General features: G+C 45.8%; 1 protein-coding gene across 1 annotated transcript in view; it reads left to right on the top strand.

Moving 5' to 3' along the window:
* The first annotated feature begins 331 nt into the window (after positions 1-331).
* TK2 (thymidine kinase 2) overlaps positions 332-27,572 on the top strand; it is a 53,228-nt gene continuing 25,987 nt past the window's right edge. Inside the window, exons 1-6 of the mRNA XM_068259924.1 lie at positions 332-508; positions 9,076-9,107; positions 9,531-9,605; positions 12,059-12,112; positions 13,116-13,205; positions 18,163-18,236. Coding sequence (XP_068116025.1) covers positions 352-508; positions 9,076-9,107; positions 9,531-9,605; positions 12,059-12,112; positions 13,116-13,205; positions 18,163-18,236 — 482 coding nt within the window. The 5' untranslated portion in view covers positions 332-351. The remainder of the gene's footprint in view (positions 509-9,075; positions 9,108-9,530; positions 9,606-12,058; positions 12,113-13,115; positions 13,206-18,162; positions 18,237-27,572) is intronic.

The raw sequence follows: 27,572 nt of genomic DNA, 5'->3' as shown, positions 1-27,572 counted from the left end.
TGGGCATAGAACACAGTATAGCAATATATCACAGGCATAGAGAACACAGCAATATGGCATGACATGGGCATATACCACAGTATAGCAATACAACATGGCATGAACAAATACTAGCACAACATACCTAAAACTATGGTTATAAGGCAGTGCATGAGTACATAGCACAGGCATGTAACGCTAGCAGACGCTATCTTCCCTAAATCCGCTCCAGAAGTAACCAGAGTGAAGTATCAGTGTGACTGACATGCTGCAGGGGGAGGAGACGTGCGGTTGCTGGCTGGCTGGAAAGAGAGGGGCGTGTTAGTGTGACATGCTGCTGGGGGAGGAGGGAGACTCTGTTACCGGAAGTGAATGCGAGACATGTGCACTTGTGCAGGCAGCTTCCCCGGTGCTATGCTGGGGAGATCGGTGGCCCGGGCGGGGTGTAGCCTGTGGGCTGCTCTACAGAGACCATCATCTTCTGCATCCCGATGCATCATGGAGCGGCTGTACAGCTCAGGGATCCCAGGTATACCCAGTACTGTGCCCCACACACTGCCCTGCAGCATCTGTATACATGTCTGTGCCAGGTATACCCAGTACTGTGCCCTACACACTGTCCCGCAGCATCTGTATACATGTCTGTGCTAGGTATGCCCAGTACTGTGCCCCTCACACTGCCCTGCAGCATCTGTATACATGTCTGTGCCAGGTACACCCAGTACTGTGCCTCACACACTGCCCCGCAGCATCTGTATGCATGTCTGTGCCAGGTATACCCAGTACTGTGCCCCACACACTGCCCTGCAGCATCTGTATACATGTCTGTGCCAGGTATGCCCAGTACTGTGCCCCACACACTGCCCTGCAGCATCTGTATACATGTCTGTGCCAGGTACACCCAGTACTGTGCCTCACACACTGCCCCGCAGCATCTGTATGCATGTCTGTGCCAGGTATACCCAGTACTGTGCCCCACACACTGCCCTGCAGCATCTGTATACATGTCTGTGCCAGGTATACCCAGTACTGTGCCCCACACACTGCCCTGCAGCATCTGTATACATGTCTGTGCCAGGTATGCCCAGTACTGTGCCCCACACACTGCCCTGCAGCATCTGTATACATGTCTGTGCCAGGTACACCCAGTACTGTGCCTCACACACTGCCCTGCAGCATCTGTATACACGTCTGTGCCAGGTATACCCAGTACTGTGCCCCACACACTGCCCTGTAGCATGTGTATACATGTCTGTGCCAGGTATACCCAGTACTGTGCCCCACACACTGCCCCGCAGCATCTGTATGCATGTCTGTGCCAGGTATACCCAGTACTGTGCCCCACACACTGCCCCGCAGCATCTGTATGCATGTCTGTGCCAAGTATACCCAGTACTGTGCCCCACACACTGCCCTGCAGCATCTGTATACATGTCTGTGCCAGGTATACCTAGTGCCGTGCCCCACACACTGCCCTGCAGCATCTGTATACACGTCTGTGCCAGGTACACCCAGTACTGTGCCTCACACACTGCCCCGCAGCATCTGTATGCATGTCTGTGCCAGGTATACCCAGTACTGTGCCCCACACACTGCCCTGCAGCATCTGTATACATGTCTGTGCCAGGTATACCCAGTACTGTGCCCCACACACTGCCCTGCAGCATCTGTATACACGTCTGTGCCAGGTATACCCAGTACTGTGCCCCACACACTGCCCTGCAGCATCTGTATACATGTCTGTGCCAGGTATGCCCAGTACTGTGCCCCACACACTGCCCTGCAGCATCTGTATACATGTCTGTGCCAGGTACACCCAGTACTGTGCCTCACACACTGCCCTGCAGCATCTGTATACACGTCTGTGCCAGGTATACCCAGTACTGTGCCCCACACACTGCCCTGTAGCATGTGTATACACGTCTGTGCCAGGTATACCCAGTACTGTGCCCCACACACTGCCCCGCAGCATCTGTATGCATGTCTGTGCCAGGTATACCCAGTACTGTGCCCCACACACTGCCCCGCAGCATCTGTATGCATGTCTGTGCCAAGTATACCCAGTACTGTGCCCCACACACTGCCCTGCAGCATCTGTATACATGTCTGTGCCAGGTATACCTAGTGCCGTGCCCCACACACTGCCCTGCAGCATCTGTATACACGTCTGTGCCAGGTACACCCAGTACTGTGCCTCACACACTGCCCCGCAGCATCTGTATGCATGTCTGTGCCAGGTATACCCAGTACTGTGCCCCACACACTGCCCTGCATCATCTGTATACATGTCTGTGCCAGGTATACCCAGTACTGTGCCCCACACACTGCCCTGCAGCATGTGTATACATGTCTGTGCCAGGTATACCCAGTACTGTGCCCCGCAGCATCTGTATACATTTCTGTGCCAGGTATACCCAGTGCCGTGCCCCACACACTGCCCTGCAGCGTCTGTATACACGTCTGTGCCAGGTACACCCAGTACTGTGCCTCACACACTGCCCCGCAGCATCTGTATGCATGTCTGTGCCAGGTATACCCAGTACTGTGCCCCACACACTGCCCTGCAGCATCTGTATACATGTCTGTGCCAGGTATACGCAGTACTGTGCCCCACACACTGCCCTGCAGCATGTGTATACATGTCTGTGCCAGGTATACCTAGTACTGTGCCCCACATCTGTATGCATGTCTGTGCCAGGTATACCCAGTACTGTGCCCCACACACTGCCCTGCAGAATCTGTATACATGTCTGTGCCAGGTATACCCAGTACTGTGCCCCACACACTGCCCCGCAGCATCTGTATGCATGTCTGAGCCAGGTATACCCACTACTGTGCCCCGCACACTGCCCTGCAGCATCTGTATGCATGTCTGTGCCAGGTATACCCAGTACTGTGCCCCATACACTGCCCTGCAGCATCTGTATACATGTCTGTGCCAGGTATGCCCAGTATTGTGCCCCACACACTGCCCTGCAGAATCTGTATACATGTCTGTGCCAGGCATGCCTAGTACTGTGCCCCACACACTGCCCTGCAGAATCTGTATACATGTCTGTGCCAGGTATACCCAGTACTGTGCCCCAACACTGCCCTGCAGCATCTGTATACATATCTGTGCCAGGTATGCCTAGTACTGTGCCCCACACACTGCCCTGCAGAATCTGTATACATGTCTGTGCCAGGTATACCCAGTACTGTGCCCCAACACTGCCCTGCAGCATCTGTATACATGTCTGTGCCAGGTATACCCAGTACTGTGCCCCACACACTGCCCTGCAGAATCTGTATACATGTCTGTGCCAGGTATACCCAGTACTGTGCCCCAACACTGCCCTGCAGCATCTGTATACATGTCTGTGCCAAGTATACCCAGTACTGTGCCCCACACACTGGCCTGCAGAATCTGTATACATGTCTGTGCCAGGTATACCCAGTACTGTGCCCCAACACTGCCCTGCAGCATCTGTATACATGTCTGTGCCAGGTATACCCAGTACTGTGCCCCACACACTGCCCTGCAGCATCTGTATGCATGTCTGAGCCAGGTATACCCTGTACTGTGCCTCACACACTGTCCTGCAGCATCTGTATACATGTCTGTGCCAGGTATACCCACTACTGTGCCCCACACACTGCCCTGCAGCATCTGTATGCATGTCTGTGCCAGGTATACCCAGTACTGTGCCCCACACACTGCCCTGCAGCATCTGTATACATGTCTGTGCCAGGTATGCCCAGTATTGTGCCCCACACACTGCCCTGCAGAATCTGTATACATGTCTGTGCCAGGCATGCCTAGTACTGTGCCCCACACACTGCCCTGCAGCATCTGTATACATGTCTGTGCCAGTTATACCAAGTACTGTGCCCCACACACTGCCCCGCAGCATGTGTATACATGTCTGTGCCAGGCATGCCTAGTACTGTGCCCCACACACTGCCCTGCAGCATCTGTATACATATCTGTACCAGGTATGCCTAGTACTGTGCCCCACACACTGCCCTGCAGCATCTGTATACACGTCTGTGCCAGGTATACCCAGTACTGTGCCCCACACACTGCCCTGCAGAATCTGTATACATGTCTGTGCCAGGTATACCCAGTACTGTGCCCCAACACTGCCCTGCAGCATCTGTATACATGTCTGTGCCAGGTATACCCAGTACTGTGCCCCACACACTGCCCTGCAGCATGTGTATACATGTCTGTGCCAGGTATACCAAGTACTGTGCCCCGCAGCATCTGTATACATTTCTGTGCCAGGTATCCCCAGTGCCGTGCCCCACACACTGCCCTGCAGCGTCTGTATACATGTCTGTGCCAGGTACACCCAGTACTGTGCCTCACACACTGCCCTGCAGCATCTGTATACATGTCTGTGCCAGGCATGCCTAGTACTGTGCCCCACACACTGCCCTGCAGCATCTGTATACATGTCTGTGCCAGGTATACCCAGTACTGTGCCCCGCAGCATCTGTATACATTTCTGTGCCAGGTATACCCAGTGCCGTGCTCCACACACTGCCCTGCAGAATCTGTATACATGTCTGTGCCAGGTATGCCCAATAGTGCCCCACACACTGCCCTGCAGCATCATACCTGGCACAGACATGCATACAGATGCTGCAAGGCAGTGTGTGGGGCACAGTACTAGGCATACCTGGCACAGACATATCATATCTTTGCTACTAATGTTATATCTCTTTGCTGTACTACACATACAATTCATTATATCATAAGTTTATTTTCACTTCAGATTCCCTTTTAGAAAGTGAGAAAGTCTCCTATACCAGCGTACAGCAGTGCTGCCCCCTAGAGTTTGCTGCCTGAATTACCATCATGCAAACCTGAATCATGTCATTCAGGCAGCAAACTGTGTGTGCGTGTCTATGTCTATGTATGTATGTATGTATGTATGTATGTATGTGTGTGTATTTGTCAGCGTGAAAGTGCACACAGCAGCACCAGACAATCATGTGGCAGAGGAGCACACTGATAGTCTGCAAGGGTAGTGAGGGAGCACTATCAATTGGGGGGGAGACTTGGAGACCCATTAGCCAGTTCTGGGGCCCTGGGCAATTGCCCGGTTTTCCCCTGTGGAGCCGGTTTGGACCTATGGAAGCAACGGTCCCTGTACTTCCCTGTCCTGCCCTACTTGGCTAATTTTTCATGCCACCCAGCTGGTAAAAAAAAATTCTGGGGAGAACACTGCATTGGTCTGTGTGTGGAAGGTTTAACCTCCTTAGCGGTATGCCCAACACTGTGTCAGGCATACCGCTTGCTGGCCCCAGCAGTCCCCCATGCATAATTAATGTGATCAAATGGGTGTAAAATGCTTAGCTAGCACTAGGCTAGTTAGTACAAGTGTCCAGCCCCCCCACCCCCGATTGCTGCTGACCCCCCAAAAAACCAACCCCCCCCCCCCCCCCCCCGATACCCCCGTTTATACATCACCCAGCCTGGATCCAGCGATCGCGCAGCCTCCCCGCACAGCTTCGGTCTCTCTATGGGGAGGATCGGGTTTGCGCATGACGTCATGTGCGATCCTCCCCATAGTGAAGACCGGAGCGGTGCTGGGAGGCTGCGCTGATCGCTGGATCCAGGCTGGGTAATGTATAAACGGGAGCGGGGGGTGCCGGACACTTGTACTAGCTAGCCTAGTGCTAGCTAAACGTTTTACACCCATTTGATCACATTAATTAACTTGGGGACACAAACTGGCAAAACCTCCTGAGCAGCGTAACGCTCAGGAGGTTTATGATTTGGCTCTTATACTGTCAGTTAAAGTGGACCTGAACTCAGAACTTCCTCTCTCCTCTAAAAGATACGCAACAGCACAATAGCCTTTAAAGAAAAACATTTCTTTGTTACAGCCGATGCAAATACTTCAACAAATCTGCAGTGTGTCTACTTCCTGCTTTCATGGACCGCCGTCCCGGTCTCGTAGATCGGTATTCAGGCCGACCGCGGGGTCGGCCTTACTGCGGCTGCGCAGTTCGCCTCAGCCCACGTGGCCATGATTGACAGCGCTGCTTCGCGCAGCCGCAGTAAGTCCGACCCCGCGGTCGGCCTCAATACCGATCTACGAGACCGGGGAGCAGAGGTGACAGCGTGGGACAGTCGGCTGCAAGGGGCTGGAGAAAGGCCCAGGTGAGTAAAGCTAATTTTTCTTTTTTCCCCTGATAACTCCTTTTAAGAAAGCAAACTTTTTTTTTCCATAGCATTTTAGTAAGAGGGCGTTTTGGTCCACTGTAGCCCCTCACACACTCCAATGAGTTCTGGTTCACCATGAGCTTGCTGGGTAGTCTGTTACATTGGAAAGGAAAGAACATTCACACACTGGCTAGGAACACACTAGGATTTTTGCCGATAATGATAGTCTATAAGCCACATGTGAAAATGCATATATGTACCTTTTACAGTGTGCATTTTTAAAAACGAACAACTTGCTGCATGATTTCAAAAACCTTTGTAAAATGCACATCAAGTATCTCAATGGAGATGCAGAGGAATGCATTTTTGTTTCCTTTTTAAAAAAATAAATATGGTGCTGTAGTTTTACTCCATTGATAAAGAGAAAATATTGCAAAAAACGCATGAAAAATGCAAACACATTCAAAAGCGCACCAAGAAAATAAAAAACAGTGCAGAAAATGCATGGCTTCTGCACTACCTTGTGTGCTCCCAGCTCCTCTCTCCTGGATAACATAACAGTTCAGCATTGTCTAACCATTACTATAGAGCTGGGAAGCAGAGGTGTTTACTTTCTTCATATTTGTGGTTCGGTGATTGTCACCTGGCATGGCCTTGTCAATGGCTAGTATTGTGTAACCACAGGCAAAACCAATACTAAGTCATACAGCCTTTTTATGTTCACAGGTTGCTCACCCTGTGGCCATGCACTGTTTCAAGTGTAAGATGTTGCCCATGGTTCCGGAAACCTGTTCGGCATCCATGCACACCCTTCTGTCATTGCTTAAAGTGGACCTGAACTTTTGCACAGAACAGAAGGAAAACATAGAAAAATGCACCCTGTATGTATTTAGAGAGTTTAGCCGGTGTAATTCCCCCTCATCTGTGACTAATCACAACTGTATACGAAGATAATTCTGTAATCTGCAAAAATAGGAACGGTCATTGTGGGGGAACCACTGTAGCCTGTGTGACAGGAGAGGCCAGGAGCCAAATGGTGCAATACCGTAAGGTATTGGGTAATACTAAAAATTACAAGAGTAATTAGGCCCTGCAACCACCGTGGCGAAATTACCATCCCCGCTTGGTATAACTGAACCTGGCGGTTGCACTCCTATGTTCCTTATTGGCTGTGGATGATGCCACACCATGGAGAGGGACACCTCCCTTTTTTTGGGGGGGGGGGGGGGCTGGGTCCCCTTGATTTTGACTGAATATCTGCAAGCACTTTTGTTGACCTGAGGCTGGAAGAGACCTGAGAAACGTATTGCCTTTTTAAAAAAAAACATGCTTGAGTAAAAACCTTACTTAGTCAAAACCCTCCTTTTGGTGTGGGTTTTAGATGTGGAAGAGGTATAATGCCTTGTTCATTTAGCTATCATTTCTTATTTTACATATAAAGGATACCTCCACCTACTAATTCTGTAATCTGGCCACTTTCTATTGGATCAGACAACAATCTCATAGCTTGGGTTCTCTGCACAATGTTCACTCATTGTTACTTCCTTATAAGATACAATACCGTGTCTGTAATATATATGTGTGTGTGTGTGGGCACACACACACACCACACACACACCACACACACCACACACACACCACACACACCACACACACACGTGTATGTATATATATATATATATATATATATATATATATATATATATATATATATATATATATATATATATATATCACAGCTCTTACTAACTGATAAAAAGCTCTGATCTGAGCAATGAGAGTTGCCTCTTATTACACAAAGTGCTATCAGAATACAGGACTCCCTGGTAAAGTTGGATGTTAAGAAACCTGGATTGTATAGGAAACATCTTGAGGGCTGCACAGTAAAGTATGGTAAATCTGCATGTGGCATCAGCACCCCAGGTCGGGCACCAGGGACACACAATGCTGTTCTCCTGAAGTCTTACCCAAGGTCTCCTACTGAATAGGTACATTCTCACTGAAAAGGAAGAACCCTGGTCTCCTGTGTCAGAGGCAGAGCCCTTAACCAGTACACTATTCAGCCACTGCTAAAGCAGAGTACTGCGTTTGTTGCTATGAGGAGGAACAATGCACAGGGTACAACGGAGCAGCTAGCGGGAGGGGGTGATGAACAGAACAATGGAGTTGGCCACCAATTATCATTGAACGATCTGGCAAAGCTCAGGGGACACCTGTTCACACTCTAGATTAGGTGTCGTACACATGCTAGACTGTTCTTGGCCTAGGCGGCCAGTGAGGGTCATTTAATCGAAGAATATAGTGTGTGTGCAGGTGCCCCTTAAGGTCTATTGAAGCCACGTAATCATCAGGCATACTGAGTCCATTGTTCCCTTCCTTACCTCCTGCCGGAAGCTGCTCCGTTATGCACTGCACACCAACCCTCCTCCCCTCCCTGCAGGAACAGTTGTCACACTACTTTAACTGAGCTAAGCCTTTGTACAAAGTTGGGCTTCCCAACTGTCGCTTAAGGGGTCGAGTCCCAAAGTATTCAGGCAATGTGCGAGTATATGCATCATCTTTACAGCATAGCAGCAGTACGGCACTCCTACCAGCAGAGGGAGCTAAAGGAAGACCGCTTTCAAAATTCAGCTGTAGACCTAGTCCATCTTCTAAGCTGTTGAGCAGACTCCTGAGTGTACTGTTTTTGCTTATTTGCCCACCTGTCAAAATATCCTGCTCTTAAAAAAGAACTCTGGCCTAAGTTTTGCTATGCTTGCCTCAGGTAGATAAGGTATTTTTTTTACAAGAAACTAGCATTTATTTTGAAGGAGCTAAAAGTGAACCTAAATAATTTAAACTTTTTTGTAAAGGGGAATTCCAGAATGTGTTACATAACAATATCACCTTAGTATGGTTTTTTCCTAGTCTCTCATCAGTGTTATTTTTTTTTCTTGCAGGGGATCTTTTACGGAACAAAACAAAAAGCACAGTAAGTCTTGCATTCATGTAAACTGTCAATTCAATCTTTCATAGATACACTGGAGGGAGTGGGGGAAGGGAATTGCTTTTACACACTGCACAGTGAGTAACAGCTGAACTATGTCCTTGTGTGCTAGCCTCAAAACACATGCTGGATTGATATCGCCCGACAGGGATCAGGACCTGATCCCTCAGGCGACACCGCTGGGCCAAGGCTGCTACAACTGTATGTGCAATGCTGGCCACAAAGAGTTTATCTCTCTCATCGGTAGGAGGAGGCGGGTTGGGTCAGCTGATTTGCTCTGTGTTGGGGAAGGAACTCCTACTTTTCTGGCAATAAGGATACTGATTGCTTTAATTCTTCTGTGTTTTGTTATAATTGTAACTATTGGCTTTGGCTACAAATCCACATTTTTTGCTTTTTGTTTTCCAGATCTGCATTGAGGGAAACATAGCAAGTGGAAAAACCAGCTGCCTGGAATACTTCTCCAGCACCGCAAACCTAGAGGTATCAGTATAAAGTGTGTATCTTACTGTGAAAGTATCCTTATGGAAGTGAGAAGACTTTTCCACTGAAACTAAAATACATGAAGACTGGTGTAAATATGGGAAGTGCACTTATCCTTGTCACATTTCACTTAACTGCTCTGTGTGATTGCTGCAGGTAAAGAGACCCTGAGCTCAGGCTAAAATTGCAATTTGGACTTACCTGGGGCTTCCTCCAGCCAGCCCCCCCCCCCCCCCCCCCGCCCTCGTAGCCCACAAGGTCCACAGCATCCTCCTGGTCCCTTCCGAGGTCCTGCTGGTGGCTCCGTTAATTAGCAACTTTGGCCTGAAGTCGGCCTTGCACGCTCCTGCCGTGCACGCTACACGTCGTCACGCCAGCTGTCGTGAGAGTCCTGCGCATGCCCGGTTCAGTCTTAAAGAACCACGCATGCACAGGGCTCTCACGCCGCCCGGCGTGATCTCAAGCGTAGCATGTGCGCCAGGGGCGGGCACAGGCAACTTCAGCCCGAATTCGCCAATTAACGGAGTCGCCAGTGGGACCGGGAGAGGAACCAGGAGGATGCCGAGGACCTCGTGGGCTATGGGGGGCTGGAATAAGCCCCAGGTAAGTCCAAATTGCGATTTTTAGCCTGAGCTCAGGGTCCCTTTAAAGGAGGCCATTGATGGTTTTACTGAACGGATGACTTTTGATTTGATCATCCGCATTAAACTGGACTGAAGTCAGTCTACTTAAAGAAAATTTGTAAGAAAGGACAAGGCTTCATGACGACATAGCCTAGGCTAAACATTACTGGGAGGCTGGGGTTCCATACCAATACACAGCAATATATGCATACTAGGCAATTAGGCCCATTTGAAAAACGGGCGCTAGAAGTAGCACCGCCCATGTTCGCCTGAGGCTTAGAACCTGCGCACTCAACGCCTGACTCAGATGCAGCCCATGGACGCAGATCTAAGGGCTTTTATTAGGTGGGATAGGAAATATTTCTGTTTAATTATCATAAAATTTTTATACTGTATAATGAATTTCATTCTGCTATACTGTAACAGTGCCTCTTTGTACTTAAAGAGTCGCAAAAATCTTAAAATTTAAAACGCATACAAATAAGAAGTACATTTTTCCTATGTTTCTGTCACTCACAGTAGGTAGTAGAAATCTGACATTACCCACAGATTTTGGGTTAGTCCATCTCTTCATAGGGGATTTTCAGCATGGCCTTCTTTATAAAGACATTCCCTGAAAAAGATCTATACGATGCTGGCCAGCCTCCCTGCTCACCGTACACTTCTTCGGCAGTTGGACGGAGCAACTGCCATTCGCTAAGTGCTTTTAAAAATATTGAAAACCCTGAGAACCCCTCATGAGAAGATGGGCTAATCCAAAATCTGTCGGTAATGTCAGATTTCTACTACTTACTGTAAGTGACAGCAACATAGGAGAAAAGTAATTTATGGCTCATTTTACTCTGGAAGAAACGTATGTCTTCTTTGTATATGTTTACAGGTATTTTAAATTTTAGGATTTTCGCGACAAAGGTCCTTTGAGTGGACTCTAATTAGTTTCATTTATTACCATTTTAAGATGGTGGCTGGCATGAAGTTATGATGGGTGTGTATAGTGTTATAGGTATTTTAGATTTATATAGTGCCAGCATCTTCCATGGCGTTGCCCACAAGAGAATGCAAACAGTTACCAGACAATGAGTTACAGATAACGGACAATTGGACAGGTCAGCGATACATCATACATGAAGGTGGAAGATGTATAACCACTTTGCACAGCATCATGTTATCAATGACATAAAAATATTACCAGCGACCGAGATGTCGCCAGTAGTATCTCCACTACAGCCCCAGTGCACCACAAATGTACCCCCCACTGCTTTCCTGTACCCCCGCAGAGGTGTATCTAGGGAAAACTGCACCTATGACAAACACTGAATCCGCCCCTGGGGAAGGTGATGCATCCTCCAAATATTTAGCCTTGGTTGAATTGGTTGTGTCCAAATTGAGGTGAAACAAGGCCTATGAAGTATTGCAATACGTCAGCCTATGCATATCCCCCAAATAAAAGGCAGTAGGCAGCTCCCCCCCCAAAGATGTAACCAGGCAGCAGAATGTCCCCCAGATAAAAACTAGAATCTGTATGGCACATACCTGTACCCCTGTAGATACGCCTCTCTGCCCCTGTGCTGTTAGATCCAGTCAGATCCCTTTCAATTATTCCTTACAACTTGTGCAGCCATTATGTCTCACAAATGATTGATTATACAGTGTGGACATTATTTACTGGTTGAACTCGATGGACGTATGTCTTTTTTCAACCAAAATAATTATGTAACTATGTAACTATACTCACTCACTTTCCCCTCCTGTGTCCCACTTTTTTTTAGCACCCAAGCATGTAAAGTAATTCTTCTACTTTTTGTGTTTATTTCCATGATTCTCTTGTAGGTGCTGACAGAGCCTGTAGCTAAATGGAGGAATGTCCACGGTCATAATCCATTGGTAAGTGCATTCTGAAATATTTCTTAAAGTGCAATGAAACTCACATTTTATCTATGAACTAATCTCTAAAGCAGTGCTGTCCAACTTTGCAGACCTGCTCCCAGGAGTCCTGGTCTGGAGGGGGTGGAGCAGCGACCTCCTAGTAATCGGGGACGGAGAGAAAAATTTGGGCATGGCAGAAGTAGTGAGAGGAAGTGGAGTGACCCAGCAAACAGACTGACTGGCCCCAGCAAGAGCTTTTGAGGCCCGGATGGGGCTGACTTTTGGACAGCCCTGCTCTAAAGCATTAAACACAGCATAAAACTAATAAAGACAACATTATGTAAATAGTTTTGAAGCTACTAGAAGGGTTAATATAAAACATCTACTTCGCTCAAAAGCAGAATTATCAGTTTGGGTTCAGCTAAATACTAAGCTGTGTAAAGGCGCGTATACATGCCATATTTTTACAAACGCCATATTTTTACAAACAACGGTTTTGTCAGATGGGTTTGTAAAAATACGGCGTGTGTACATGCCTTAAACAGCGCTGAAAATTGTCTGCTGTATCCAGGGAGGAAGCAGGGAAATTTCTGCATACACTTTTTTTGTTTGCCCAGCAATTACTTAATCACAAGATTATCTGATAATTTGTCCTGCAACTAACAATCGTATTAATTAGCAGCAGTGAGGTGTAAATATGCGGTGGAATGACAGCAGACCAGTCTCTTATCTTGTTTTGTATACAATTTTTGTTGTGTTTTATGTATTAGATCAGGGGTAGGGAACCTATGTCTCGGAAGCCAGAAATGGTAAAGGAAAAACCGCATAGGAAGTTGAAATTCCTTTTATAAAAACAAATGTAGATTTTTGTTGTTGTTGTTAAATGCAGGGCTGTGGAGTTGGATGGCTATAGTATTTCTTTAACGTATCGGGGTAAGGCCATTTTCAATGTGATGGTCGGAGTTCCACTTTAATTTTGAAAGTTGACATTTGCAATGCTTTGTCTTCATCTTTTCTTCAGCGTTTGATGTACCAGGATCCTTCAAGATGGGGGCTGACTTTGCAGACCTACGTGCAGCTTACAATGCTAGACGTTCACACACGACCATCAGTGAGTCGGTTATTTTTGGGGGATTTTTTGTATTAAGTGTTACATGCCTTGTTTTTGATGTGTATTTAATGCATTGAAAATTGAGTGATGACGATTTCTCCACAATTTAGCCACATAATATAACGCGGCTAAGAAACTAGAAACATTCCAGCAGGATGTGTGAAACCAAGTTTACGTTTATGGTGGCAACTCCATACAATTTATTTTTTTTTAAATATTTTTTTTTTGTATTTGAAAGTTACAATCAATTTTTCCGATTGATTGTAACTTTTCAAACACATGTTAGATTTTTCAGTTATGAAAAAATGGTGCACAGTGGTTTACTGCACAGACGCGGCCATACTTGTGCAGGTGCAGTGTGGCCACGCACGTTCTTGAAGAGGAGCGCAGCCCCGATTGATTACTGACAATCCCTTGTCGGTAATCCAGGATGCAGCGCAGCCGTTTTTTTTATTTTTTATTTTTTTGAAATCATGTAGCGAGCCCAGGGCTCGCTACATGATAGCCGCTCTGCAGCAGCATCCCCCTACCCTCTTCGATCGCGATCGGCAATCAGAAAATCCCGTTCAAAGAACGGGATTTCCTGGAGGGCTTCCCCCGTCGGCATGGCGACGGGGCGGGATGACGTCACCGACGTCATGGACGTCGTGACGTCTAAGGGAGTCCCGATCCACCCCTCAGCGCTGCCTGGCAGGGTTACCGCCAGGAAGGTTAAAGGACAACTAAAGTGAGAAGACTATGGAGGCTGCCATATTTATTTCCTTTTAAACAGTCCTTGTTGCCTGGCATCCTGCTGATTTATTTAGCTACAGTAGTGTTTGAGTCACACCAGAAACAAGCATGCAGCTAATCTTGTCAGAGCTGACAATAATATCAGGAACATCTGATCTGTTGCATGCTTGTTTAGTGTCTATAACTAAAAGTATGAGAGGCAGAGGATCAGCAGGATAGCCAGGAAACTGTTATTGCTTAAAATGAAATAAATATGTCAGCCTCCATAAACCTTTAACTAAAGCGGGCCTTTAAATCCAGTCTGTTATAAATACCTGTTAATGAGGACCTCCAGTGACTATATCATAGTTACTGTGTCTTCCTCTATGCAGTTATAATCGCCTGCCGTGCCTTCTTTTTGTAAATCGCCACCAGGGCTGCATGTCCTCCGACTCCCAGCCAATCAGTATCTGCTGAAAGCTCCAGTCACTACCAGGCAGATCAATGCTACCTTTTAGGCTCGATCCATAATATGACAGATTCATCTGGAACAGGCAGTGTATACAATGCTATCCAATGCGCTATACTGCAGTCTACAAAAAGGAAACCTACCATCCTATACAATAAAACCCGTGTCCATGCTTTTGCCCTACCACGCGGACGGCGGCCGTTGGGACAGCTGCTGCTGGTAGTGGCCTAATCTATTTATTAAAGAGTAACTGTCAGGCTGCAGAAGCTAATTTAAACCTCTATTCTCCTGTGTTAAACAGTTTAGAAGGAAGCCCAAAAGCAATTAGTGAAGATAAAAATCTCAGTTACCTTTGATGTGTGCTTATCAGCAAGTCTGTTATTCTTAAGAAGACGCAAGCCGCATACCATACTGCAAAGCATTCTGGGGCTCTCCCCTCGGCTGCTAATGAGACGTTACAGCAGCTTGTAATCGCGTAGCACTGATAAATCTCGGGCAGAGTACACTGCAGGAGTCAGTTATTGTTCCTAGCCACATGGCTCATTAATATTCACTGGACACAGTGTTGTTCAAGTACCAGCTTATCTGTGATCAGGAAGCAGGCAGGACATGACGACACATTTGACAGAAAAACATGGAGCCTGCCATGAGCTGTCAGGAGCATTTATCTCTGCATATACTATATACAAATTCTGTGAAATCCAAACGTGGACAGTGAAATGCATATGTAATGTAAGTACAGCCAATCTTTAGCTACTGATATATGTGTTTATTTTCTCTGAGACCTTATACCTAACAGCTCCTCTTTAAGCTACCTTGATATGTGTAATATGTAATGATTTATAATGTATATGCTTTAGCACTTTAGGCACTCAAGGCACTTAGCACTTTGGTTACCCCTGACGAAGTTTTCAATTAAGGCCCGGTTCACATTAGCGTTCGCTATCCGGATTTTCCGGATCTGATCCGGACCTCATACTGTACAAACGGAACGTACGTTCCGCATAGCAATGCAAAGGCTATGCGGACGTTCGCATACGTACGTTCTGTACAGTACGGAGCCGGACCGGACTCCGGACTCTTTTCCAACATGCGCTATTTTTTGTGTCTGGATCTCCGGCCCACGCATCCTGGCCTGAGCCTGACAGCACCATCAGGAACACAGAAACCAATGGGAAACGGAAGGCACAGAACACACTGCCTACAAAAACCTGACGTTCTACCCCACTTCCTATGCGTATCCAAGCGGCCATTTCGGATGGGGACACACGGGCCAAGCATGTCTGGAGTGGAGCAGCAGTGACAGACGTGCTGGAGCTGTTTGGCAGAATATCGGAGGTGGAGGTGATGCCTACAGCGGAGGAACCTGATTGTACATGTGCACCAGGTGCACCTTCTGCTGACCCCAACATTTTTTTTATTTTTATTTAACTATTTTTTGCCCACGGATCCGGATGGCAGCGTGATGCATGCCTGATACAAACGGACCGGATCCGGATCGGAACCGTACGGTTCTGATCAGGTCAGGATCCGGTTCGTTTACTTGCCAAAACGCAAGTGTGAACGGGGCCTAAGGAAACAAAACATATGGTGGGGTTGCTAATATACATGCATTGTGAGTTTGGAGGAGAGTCTGACAGACAAATGACCTTTATCCCCAACCCAATGTATCACTTTTTGCACTGAGGGGGTAGTATAATCTGTTCGAACTATTTAACCTGAATTTATTAAAAGCTATGTTTTATTAACTATAACCAATCTCCGAATAAGGTTTATCTAGTGTTTTTTCGTACTGCAAATCAGGTGTGTGTTTTCACGTGGAAAAAGCCAAGCTCGAGCAGCATTGCTCTACTATGCAGGCATGAGGCGTGCTGCTCCTGTGCTGTGCAGCCACGTTCGTTCACAGATGGGAGTGCGCACCAGTCCAAAAAGCCCTTGTCCAAAGAGGTTCACTGGATCAGTGGAGATGAGAAGAATGGGGGAACTTCTGGATTATTCTGAGGGTTCCCTCTACTGAGGTAAGTATCCCGTCAAGCAGCCATGATGCAGCCTGAAGCTGCTGCTGCTTCAGGTGGCAGATTACCTGGGGTGGCCCCGGGACAGTGAAGTCGTGAGCGGGGGGGTGGGCTTGGAGTGGATGACACCCACCCGGCAAAAGTGTGTCCCCATGCCGAGCTGGCTCAGCGATGTGTTTTTGTAAAACCCTCACCTGTCCATGCGACTCGTCCATACTTCTCAGCAGCCGGCTCCTCTACTTCCTGTTTCCCTACTCATCATGTGTAGAACCAGCCCTGCCGACAGGTACACTTTAAAGAAAGAGGAGGTATGGCGGGTTTACTTTTACAACCCTCCAAGGAAAACTACAATAAAAGGTCAAATACTTCATTAGACACAAGTCAACACATTTCTCGGGAATGGATGCTTCTTCAGACACAAGTCAACACATTTCTCGGGAATGGATGCTTCTTCAGATCAAAATATTGATATAAAAAATGTGGATTCTGTTAAACTATAAGTGGACTTAGGTTTTTCCCCCCTTTGAGTTTACTCATGAACAATACCTCAACCCTTATTCAGCACTTCAGGTGTGCCTTATCTATAGGGCTTCTTAAAGTGTAACTGTCTGGCATACAATCAAAAATCAATTCTTTATTTTTATCTGATAAACAAGTAATAGAGATGCTAACTAGGCAATCCAAAAGTTAAAATCCCTATTACTTTTCTTGTTGATAAATGATCATTCCCCAGTTTACCTGACTCTTATTTGGTACACCAAAAGGAAGTTGCAGGGCATGCTGGGTTGTCCTTTTTTGCTGCTCTTCTTCCCCTCAGACTTAACTAATGCAGCCTGATTGGCTGAAGTCTCTTTCCCTCCTGTTTTTCCCACCCAAACCTCTGTTCCTCTCTGATTGGCCAATATTTCTCATGCAGAGACAATGCACTTTCTATAGTGAAGGGCGGGTAAATCAGGCAGAGGAAAGTAAGGGCGGAAATTACATCAGGATTGGCTTCAAAATAGCCACAGTTAACATGGGAAATGCTAATGGTGCCCATACATAGTACAATTTTTTTCATCCAATCTTACCATTTCTATACAATATAAAGTTATCCTTTCAGTATATTCACTTAATTTACCCAAAAGCCGCATCTACACGCGTAGATGCGGCTCCGATCCTCCTTATCAATCGAGCCGCTGATGCAACTCGATTGATAAGATCTGACAGGACGGATCTTGCTTCCGCCGATTCCCTGCTCGCTCCCCGCGAGGGGACAATGGCAGGGAATCGAGCGGAAGATAAGCGGCGCCAGCGGGGACGAGCGGGGAATCGAATGCGGCGCACGCGCGTCGAGCAGGGACGTGGCGGGGACGCGGAAGAGGCGATCCGGCGGCTAATCGAGCCGCCGGATCGCAGCCTCATCTACGCGTGTAGATGAGGCTTTATACTACAAAGAAATGGTAAGATTGGATGAAAACAATTGTACCATGTATGGTCACCATAAGAAAGATTTTATTTTTTTTGTACTGTAGAAAAAGCACTGAAATCAAAATGTGGACAGTGCAATACATATGTTATGTAAGTAAAGCGAGTATTTACTTATATATGTGTTGTTCTTCCATATGTCTTCCATTCAATGTAAATGTATGTATGCCATTTTAAACAGCCCCTGGTCCTTATGCAATTAACTTTCTCCTGAGTTTTCTCCTAGGACAGTGATCTGTAAACTTGGCTCTCCAGCTGTTAAGCACTGTAACTTTTAATTTATGCATTCCTGCAGGTCGCTCCTGTTAAGATGATGGAAAGGTCCATTCACAGTGCCAAGTACATCTTTGTAGAAAACCTGTACAGAAGGTAAGAGTTTCTTGTCCAGCTTTGTTCCTTATTGTTGTGTAGTGTCCTGTTTTATATAGACTGAAGTATCTGTAATGTGCTAGAATCCATGTTACCCCTCTGACTGGAATGCACTTTGTCGCCTATAAAAAGTGGCAACTGGTATTCAGTAATCACGTGCAATTCATTCTCCTAGGAAGAAAATGTCAACAGACTTGAAATAAAGTCATCCAAACCCAGCAAGCTGCTGCTAAGATAGCTGGTTACAGAGAATCTGTAGTAAGAATAAAAAGCAGATACTCACCTAATGAGAGGGAAGGCTTTGGGTCCTAGTATAGAGCATTCCTGTTCTCCTCACGGTCCATGCGTTCCGTTCTCCTCACAGTCTCTGCATTCCAGCGCTGGATCCCTCGTTCAAATCTCCCGCCGTGGGAGGCTTCGTAAGTCTTCGGTAGCACTTGGGCGGCTCTGTACTGCTCACGTGCAAGAGAGGACGCTCGCGTGTTTGACGTATGGAGGGGCCCATCTTCAGAAGCCCGAGTGATTCGGGAAGACTCTCAAAGCCCACCAGGAGAGGAAGAGAGCAGTCTATGGACTGCTAACCGGGGAGCCTGCGTGGGAACACTGGGACTGTGAGAAGACCGGGAAGGCTCTATACGGCCGCTTTTCCTATCCTTAGAATAGTATCTGTTTTTTATTTTCACTTCAGATTCTCTTTAATGAACCAACAGCTGGAGGCATTAATTAGCTGAATTGAATCTTCTCTAATGCTGCCCCTACATGGTACCATTTTTTCCGATAAGATAATTTTGTTTAATTATTCCGTTAGATCAAATATAAAGATTTTTCCATGTCAGATTGGATTTTTATTGCAAAAACTTGATAATAGTTTGTTTTTCTGGATCTAAAAAAGGATTGTTTTTAAAGGGGCACTATGGCGAAAAATTGTAAAATGTAAAATATGTGCAAACAGACAAATAAGAAGTATGTTTTTTTTTCCAGAGTAAAATGAGCCATAAATTACTTTTGTCGTATGTTGCTGTCACATAAAGTAGGTAGTAGAAATCTGACAGAAACGACAAGTTTTGAACTAGTCCATCTCTTTATAGGGGATTCTCAGCAATTCTTCATAAAGGAAATCCCTAAACAGGAATTATACAATGATGTTCGCCAGCTTCCCTGCTCGCTACACAGTTTTTTGGCAGTTAGACAGAGCAACTGCCATTCACTAAGTGTTTTTGAAAATAAATAAATCCCTGAGCATCCCCCATGAAGAGATGGACTAGTCCAAAACCTGTCGCTTCTGTCAGATTTCTACTACCTACTGTAAGTGACAGCAACATAGGAGAAAAGTAATTTATGGCTCATTTTTCTCTGGAAAAACCGTACTTCTTATTTGTATATGTTTGCACATATTTTAAAATTTTTCCGCCATAGTGCCCCTTTAACTTTCATTAGATTTGATCGTTTTAGTGGAATAAACAGGGAAATTTAACGTTTATATTGTACCGTGTATGGGCACTATTAGGCCTCGTTCACATTGCGTTCTGCTCGCGCTCTCGCCCACGCTGATCGATTTTATTTATTTATTTTTTTACCAAATCACTCTGCGTGTTATAAGCGCTTTAGCAGAGCAATTATTGCAATCACTTCCTGGCGTCTGTCAGGAAGTGATTACTTTGCCCCCCGGAATGAATAAATACAATGTACCGTATTTCGCGCCGTATAAGATGCTCCAGAATATAAGACGCTCCTAGGTTTAGAGTGCAAAAACCAGGGAAAAAAAATAATAAACTAAACCTGGTGCGTCCATATTTCAGGAGCGTCTTGTACATGACCTCCCCAAATGGTGCCCTCCTGTGTCTCCATGTCTCCCCCAGGTGTCCTCCTGTCACCCCCAGTTGTCCTCCTGTACCCCCATGTGTCCTGCTGTATCCCCCCAAGTGTCCTCCTGTCCCCCCAAGTGTCGTGTCCTCCCAAGTGTCCTGTCCCCCACAAGTGTGGATCAACAGGGATATGTGAGGGAGCAGGCTGGTGTTGTACTTTGTTCTCTGGTTAAACTCGATGGACGTATCTTTTTTCAACCCTATGTAACTATATGTAACTTTAAAATCCAAAAACCGCCTCTAGTGTGAAGTGAGCCCTCATGGTTAACGGTAATTTACATAAGCGCACATCAATGTAAGTGAAGGGGTGTGCTTTTTTTTAGCTCATAGATGCACGTGCGTTTTTTTACCCCTAAATGAAAAAAAAAAAAAACACTTTTATTTGAAAACAAATCTTTGACAACTGCTACTGCTACAATAAGCAAAACGTGCTTTTAAAAAAGCGCACTGAACCACGCACTAAATCGTGTACAAACGCATGCGTTTTTTTTATCATGTGCTTTTATACGTTTCTCAACGCACCCAATGTGAACGAGGCCTAATAGGGAGTCTTGGATGAGAGTTTAATCTAAAGGAAAACTGAAGCGATAGGGATATCTAGGCTGCCATATTTATTATCTTTTAAGCAATACTGGTAGCCTGGCTATCATGTTGATCCTTAGCTATAGATCCCAAATAAGTACCGTATCTTGCGGACTATAAGACGCCCCTGACCATAAGACACACCTAGGTTTAGAGGACAAAAACCAGCGGAAAAAATATATACTAAACCTGGTGTATCCATGGTGAGGGGGCATCTTGTGGATTATGCCCCGTTTGTACCTCATGCCCCCTTGTACCTCTTATGTCTCCCTCTGTCCTCCTCTCTGCTCCTGTGTTCCCCATGTGTCTGCCTATGTCCTCCCTGTGTCCTCCTCTATGCCCCTTTGTGTCCCCCTGTGTCCTCTGCATGGGCACAGTACAGGGAGTGCCTGGCATTGTAGTGGATTGGAGGTTTGTATTGGCAGGCGTTCACAAGTCAGGAACTCTCTGCATTTGGACTATAAGAGGCAGTGACTTTTCCCCCCACTTTTGGGGGAGAAAAAGTGAGTCTTCTAGTCCAAAAACTACAGTATCTGAAGATCAGGTGTTTCTGACATTCTTGTCTGATCAGACAAGATTAGCTGCATGCTTGTTTCAAGAGTTATTCAGGTTCTACTACAGCCAAAGAGATCAGCAGGGCTGCCAGGCAACTGGTATTTTTTTTAAAGGAAATAAATAAGACAGCCTCCATATTCTTCTCACTTCAGTTGTCCTTTAAAAAGCAATTTCTGGTGGCGGTAGGTGTCCCCAAATTCCATGGCTGACAGTCTTGGTTTGATCACAGCTTAGACCTCATATTTTGGCACAGTGGCTCTGTTAAGTTTTTCCATTACTTATAGTGTTTGTGGCAAAGATGATGAAGAAGCAATAGGTATACAGATTGTGATTGTATGCATTTATTTTTGTTGTGGAACTGGAAATTTTAAGCAATAGCAAGCCAGAAATGTTCAAATGCTTGGAGGGGTACAAAGACTACTGGCAATAGAGCTGGTACTGAAGACATGGACACAGAGGATAGAATCGGAAACGATATCATAACATAAAGAAACACAGGAGTAAATGACTTACGGGACACAAAGTAAAAAAAAGTATAAAGGGTTTGTTTTTTTTGGCTGGAGTGAAACGGTTGTTAACGAATGTGCCATCCCTTATATTTTACTATAATTGTATTGTTTTCTTGATTGACCTTTAGGCCTCTTTGAGGGGAATTCATTTAACTCTTACATTTACTAAGGGGAACTTTTCTAGTATTTGTAGAAGTGGAGTAACTGATCCAAGCTTCCAGCAGAGGGAGCTCTGTGGATATTCATTGTAAAGTGGATTTTGAAGCTATTTGTTTTCTTTCATTTAGGGCAGATTCACACTATGAGAGCTTTTTAAACGCTAGAGATTTTAAAATCTCTTGCTAATGCAATGCTATGGGGGATTCTTACAAAATCACATCGCTCCAGTGAGAACGCACACATAGGCTAACATTAGCAAGAGCTTTTAAAATCAGAAAGTGCTTTGAAAAGCGCTTGTAGTGTTAACTAGCCCTAAATTACGGAGACGTACGTAGGGTTTTTCCTTTGTATATATTTTTTCTTAACCACCGATGCGCAGAGCTGGGACAAGGTCCTCCAGCACCCAAGGCTGAGACACCAAAGTGCGCCCCTCCATCCCTCCCACCCCAGCCGTCACACACTGATTGCTATTAGACTAAGAGGGCCACAGGGCCCACAACCTCCCCAACACCTTAATATCTAGTTATCTGGCGTGCAGTCACTGCTATGTATCCACTTTTCTTATTTCTTTCAGCTTCATACACAATTAGGAATGACAGCTGAATGAATTGTGCGCCCCCTCCTACACTGCGTTCTGAGGCTGGATCCTCTCCAGCCTATGCCTCGGCCCGGCCCTGCCGATGCGGGTCTGACTGGTGGGCAGGAGCTGTGCATGCAGGGAAATGCAGTCCTGGCAGAGATCCATCCACAGTCTGCATGACCAATAACGGATCATGTGATTTATGGAGGCAGAGGGACACTGTGAGTATCTCTGTGTGGGGTATTGGCACCGTATAAGAAAAGGGCAGATGAAGGAGATGTGTTAAAGCGGACCTGAACTCAGAACTTCCTCTTTGCTCTAAAAAAATAAGCAACAGCATAATAACCTTTAAAAGTAAAACATTTATTTGTTACAGCTGATACAAATCCTGCAGTAAATTTGCAGTGTGTCTACTTCCTGCTTTCATGGAAGCAGACGTAGGGTTAATATCCTGTGTACAAATTGGCTACTCTGCCATAGCAGAGGAGATTCCTGAGCTGACACAGCTGAGAAATCAAATTACAGTGGTGATTAGGCACAGATGAGGGGGAATTAGACAGGGTAAACTCTCTAAATACATACAGGATGCGTTTCTCTATATTTTCTTTCTGTCCTGTGCAAGAGTTCAGGTCCTTTTAAAAGAAGAGGTCTTTTGCCAGTGAGGGCTGCTGGGAAATATGGTTTTCACATTCCCGGGAATCCTGTTTAGCTGGTTACATACATGGAGGCTGCGCCAAAAAGACTTGCTAGTGCTATACCTTCATACCTTACATACTAGAAAATATTTTACATACTAGAAAAGGTATATCATGAAGGTATATTAAAGGACAACTAACATTTAAAAATAGTTACATTGAAAATACAAACATGCGATTGGGCCAAATCTGATCAAATTCTGATGACACTAGTGGTAACGTGTAGTCGCGGTTTACATCTGTGCTGATGCGATCCTCAACATGCAGCAAAGCACATACAGCAGAAAACAGCCCTTTGTATCAATCTTTTATGTCTCTTTAATGTCTAGTGAAGGGTTACTTTCTAAATGTTGTGTATTCAGCTATTTATAACATGTGTATTGTAACCTTTAGCTGGGAAATTCCATCCCTGCACCACTGCACAGCCAGCATACACGCAGCTCCTTCTCTGCTGAACATCTCATTGTCTGGCTGCATGCAGGGCTAATAAAGGCAGGGTTGGACTGGGACACTGACGGCCCAGCAGAGACGTTTCAGCCTGGGGCCACGCGCCTGATGATTTACCTTGGTACTCTGTAAAGTACTACAGAAGATGTCAGTGCTACAGAAATACATGATAATATTGTAGGACATAAGACTATGACTGTGGAAGGGATTAGATTGTGAGCTCCTCTGAGGATAGTCTCCCTCTGAGGAGGGCTTTTCGGTCTCTTTTAGCCCCCTATACTTTCCTACTGGTTTGGGTCACCCCAAGCTGCTTGGTTACTCTGAGGATAAACACAGGAAACAAATGCACACTCCAAGACAGCACTTGCCTTCTAAATGGGTCCACAGACAGCCTGTCAGCTAATAAAAAGTGCAAATACATATGCCTGTGTCTGCAGTACCAAATCCAGCAACAGCTGAAACAGGTGGCCATAGACACAAGAGAGACATCATGGCGCACAATTACAGATCATGTGACCAGCAGGGGGCACCGTGTGCAAGTAGCCCTTACTGGGGCCCCACTCCCAACACTGACCTGTCCCTAGCTAGGAGCTTCATGTAGTATTCTTTACTGCGGAAAGGTCAGTGCCGAGCACTCCTTGCCTTATCATACGCCTCCCCCGGGACTTGCTTGCACGCCTCTACACAAACAGTCTGTGGGACATTCAGCCGCACATGCTGATAAGTGAAGACCTTATGAGACCTTTCAGCGGTAAGGAAATCTGCATCTAAGAACTGTGGACATTTTCTGGGAGGTCATATGAGTGATCTGAATAAAGTTGCTTTTTCCATTTTTCCTTAACCTATAAGTCATGACACCTTTTGTTTATTTATTGCTGATATTTTGGTGGTGATGTGACTCCTGCCTTATGTACAGTCCTATAGGAGGATGTTTAATTGTATTGAGACTGACTTGATGTTTTTGATAACCTTTATTGAGGCACCACCTGTACCTGGTTACCTATACTCGGGCACCTATAACTTGCTACCTATACTGGAGGCACCTGTACCTGGCTAACCTATACTGGTGCACCACTATACCAGGCTACCTATACTGGGGCACCACCTATAGCTCGATACCTATGCTGGGGGCGCCTATACCTGGCTACCTATACTGGGGCACCTATGCCTGGCTACCTATACTAAGCACTCCCATACTAGCAGCAGGCTATATCAGCTCTTCCTTTGCCATTGGGATCGTGTTACCTACATCTGGTTGGTTCAGATGCCCTTTTGGTTTCCTTGGTGTCCTCATTGTGCATTGTCCGCAGGATTAACAGACAGTGCTTTCCGCAACTTGGCCTGATGAAGGGCCTTTCGTGCCCGAAACGAGCGTGTCGTTGCCTCTATTCAAAATTGCACTAAGTCTATAAATTAAGCTCATGTCTACGCTATAAATTCTGTATTGGAAATATCACAAGGAATCTCTAACAGAGAGTCTTTACTATTTTTCTATATATGTGTCAATAAAGTTTTTTGATATTTTTGCATTCAAAAGGTCCTGTTTGATAATTTTTACATTTTCATGGTTCTTTCTACATATGTGAAGTCTCGATAGGGTCGAGTGGATGACCCAAAAAGGACCAAAGGTTTTTTCTTTTTCCCTTTTTTGTAAAAAGACCACACTCCCAACTATATATAAAACTACCTATACTGGGGCACCACCTATAGCTGGATACCTATACTGGGGGCACCTATGCCTGGCGACCAATACTGGGGGAACCTATGCCTGGATATGTATACTGGGTGACCTATACCTAGCTAGGCACAAGTAGAACAAAGATGAGATCGGGAACAAAAGACACACAAACTGAGGTGACACAAAGGGAGACAAAAGAGGCACAGGGAGAACAAAGGGGGACAAAAGAGAACGGATTCAGGTTGAGAACAGACCTACAGTCCCTATCTCATTTATTAACTGGGGACTACCTGTATTTCGCTAGTATTTGGCTCCATCCAGATCATGTAATGGCCACTCCCACTTTTTCAACACAATGCTCTTCGGTGGAGGGGCCACACCCATTTTTTGCCGCTCCCTTCAGGGAGGGGGGGGGGGGGCTCAAATTATGGGCTGTTAGGGGCCACCTAAACATTAGCAGCACTTCTGGTGGGTGGTGTCACACGGTGGCAGAGAGCTGCAGTGACAAAAATGACTTAAAAGCGCATCATAGTAGTGAAGGCCATTTAAAGCACTGAAGCACAGATGTGGGGCTTGGGTGATTGTACTTACATTTGACATTTGTTTGTGACTTCCATTTTAGTACAAGAAACTGTCTTTAATAGGAGACCTCTTTTTCCTGCATTCCACACGACTGAACACACTTAGCACAATGGAAACCTTCCTTACTTGGCAGATCTGCTGAGCCGACTGCAGCACATTGTGAGCAGTGCTTGGTCGCATTGCACCAGGTTGCACATGAAGTAAGCCACATGCAGTTTCATTGAATTAAGCATGCAGTTAGCTGCAGGACCTGCCAGTAATGTAAGTTCTAAGTTTTGTATTCTGCAATGAGAAAAATAATAAGTTACTTACGTCAGTAGAGGGAAGCCAGAGGTTCCCCGTGTGCGAGATGGGCAAAAAACGGCGCAGGAAATAGGACATAATGTGAATTACAACTATACTCAACAGAACATTTTATATCGCACTGTTCTCCTGACCGACTCAAAGCACTCGAGCTGCAGCTACTAGGGTGCAATATATAGACAGCAGTGTTAGGGAGTCTAGCCCAAGCATTCCTTACTTGCTAAGGCTGTATAGTGTAATGGTTAAAGCTCCAGTATCGGGTCCCATTAGTTCGACCACTTTGCGCAAGAAAAGTGCGCCCTCTATGTATCTCTGGCGGCCGCGGGAGAGATATGTAGAAAGCGCACTTCCTCTCGCACAGACTGGCCGCGACTGGCAGAACTAACGGGACCCGATACCGGAGCTGCAGGCAGCAGAGAATGGCGGCGGGGAAGTGATCCATGCACATGGGGCTGGAGGAAGCCCCAGGTATGTGTAAAACTTTTTTTTTTTAATTTCGTCTCTGGTACACTTTAAGGGCTCCGCCTCTGACACATTCTCTGCTCTCCCTGTTCAGTAAGCCAGCACCTATTCAGTAGGAGAGCACTGCTATTGCCTATAGAGTGCATCGTAGTGGCTGCAGCTCTGGTGCTTTAAGTCCGCCAGAACAGCAGGGGTAACATCATAAACCCTGCCAAACTCGTATCCAATTGGCTGTTGCAATACGGAAGCAGAAAGACTCTCTGGACAGTATATGCAACACCTGATGTAAAGTCTTTCTCATTCGGATTTTCTACACATGCTGAATTATGCTTTACAGCAGTGGCATCATTCTATTTGTTGTTGAAAGTAACTGCCCAGGTTTTCATTTGCAGACATCTGGAGTGACTTTATTTTTATTTATTTAAGCCGAATGAACAATTCACAGCTTCAGGAAAGTCTGAAAGCCACATGTCTGCTCTCAACCCATATGCTGTTATAGTTAATTTTCAACGTCCTGTGAGCCAAAAAAAACAACAACTAATTATTAGGAGGTAAATGTTTGTGCAATGCATATGGTTGAGAGAATAATTATTATTTTTCTTAAAGGACAACTGTAGTGAGAAGAATTTAAAGGCTGCCATACTTACTTCCATTTGAACAATACCTGTTGCCTGGCAGTCCTGCTGATCTATTTGGCTGCAGTAGTGTTTGAATAACACCAGAAAGAAGCATGTGGCTAATATTGTCAGATCTGATAATAATGTCAGAGGATCAGCAGGGCAGCCAGGGTAACTGGTATTGTTTAAGGAATTAAATATGCAGCCTCCATATCCCTCTCATTACAGTTGTTCTTTAATGAAAGGAGAGACCCTTTTCAAAGAAAGATGACAGTATCAGAGCTGAATGGGTCTTTTTTTTT

This window comes from Hyperolius riggenbachi, chromosome 11 (assembly GCF_040937935.1).
Source record: "Hyperolius riggenbachi isolate aHypRig1 chromosome 11, aHypRig1.pri, whole genome shotgun sequence".
NCBI lineage: Eukaryota > Metazoa > Chordata > Amphibia > Anura > Hyperoliidae > Hyperolius > Hyperolius riggenbachi.
This window is presented reverse-complemented; position numbering and strand designations above follow the sequence as displayed.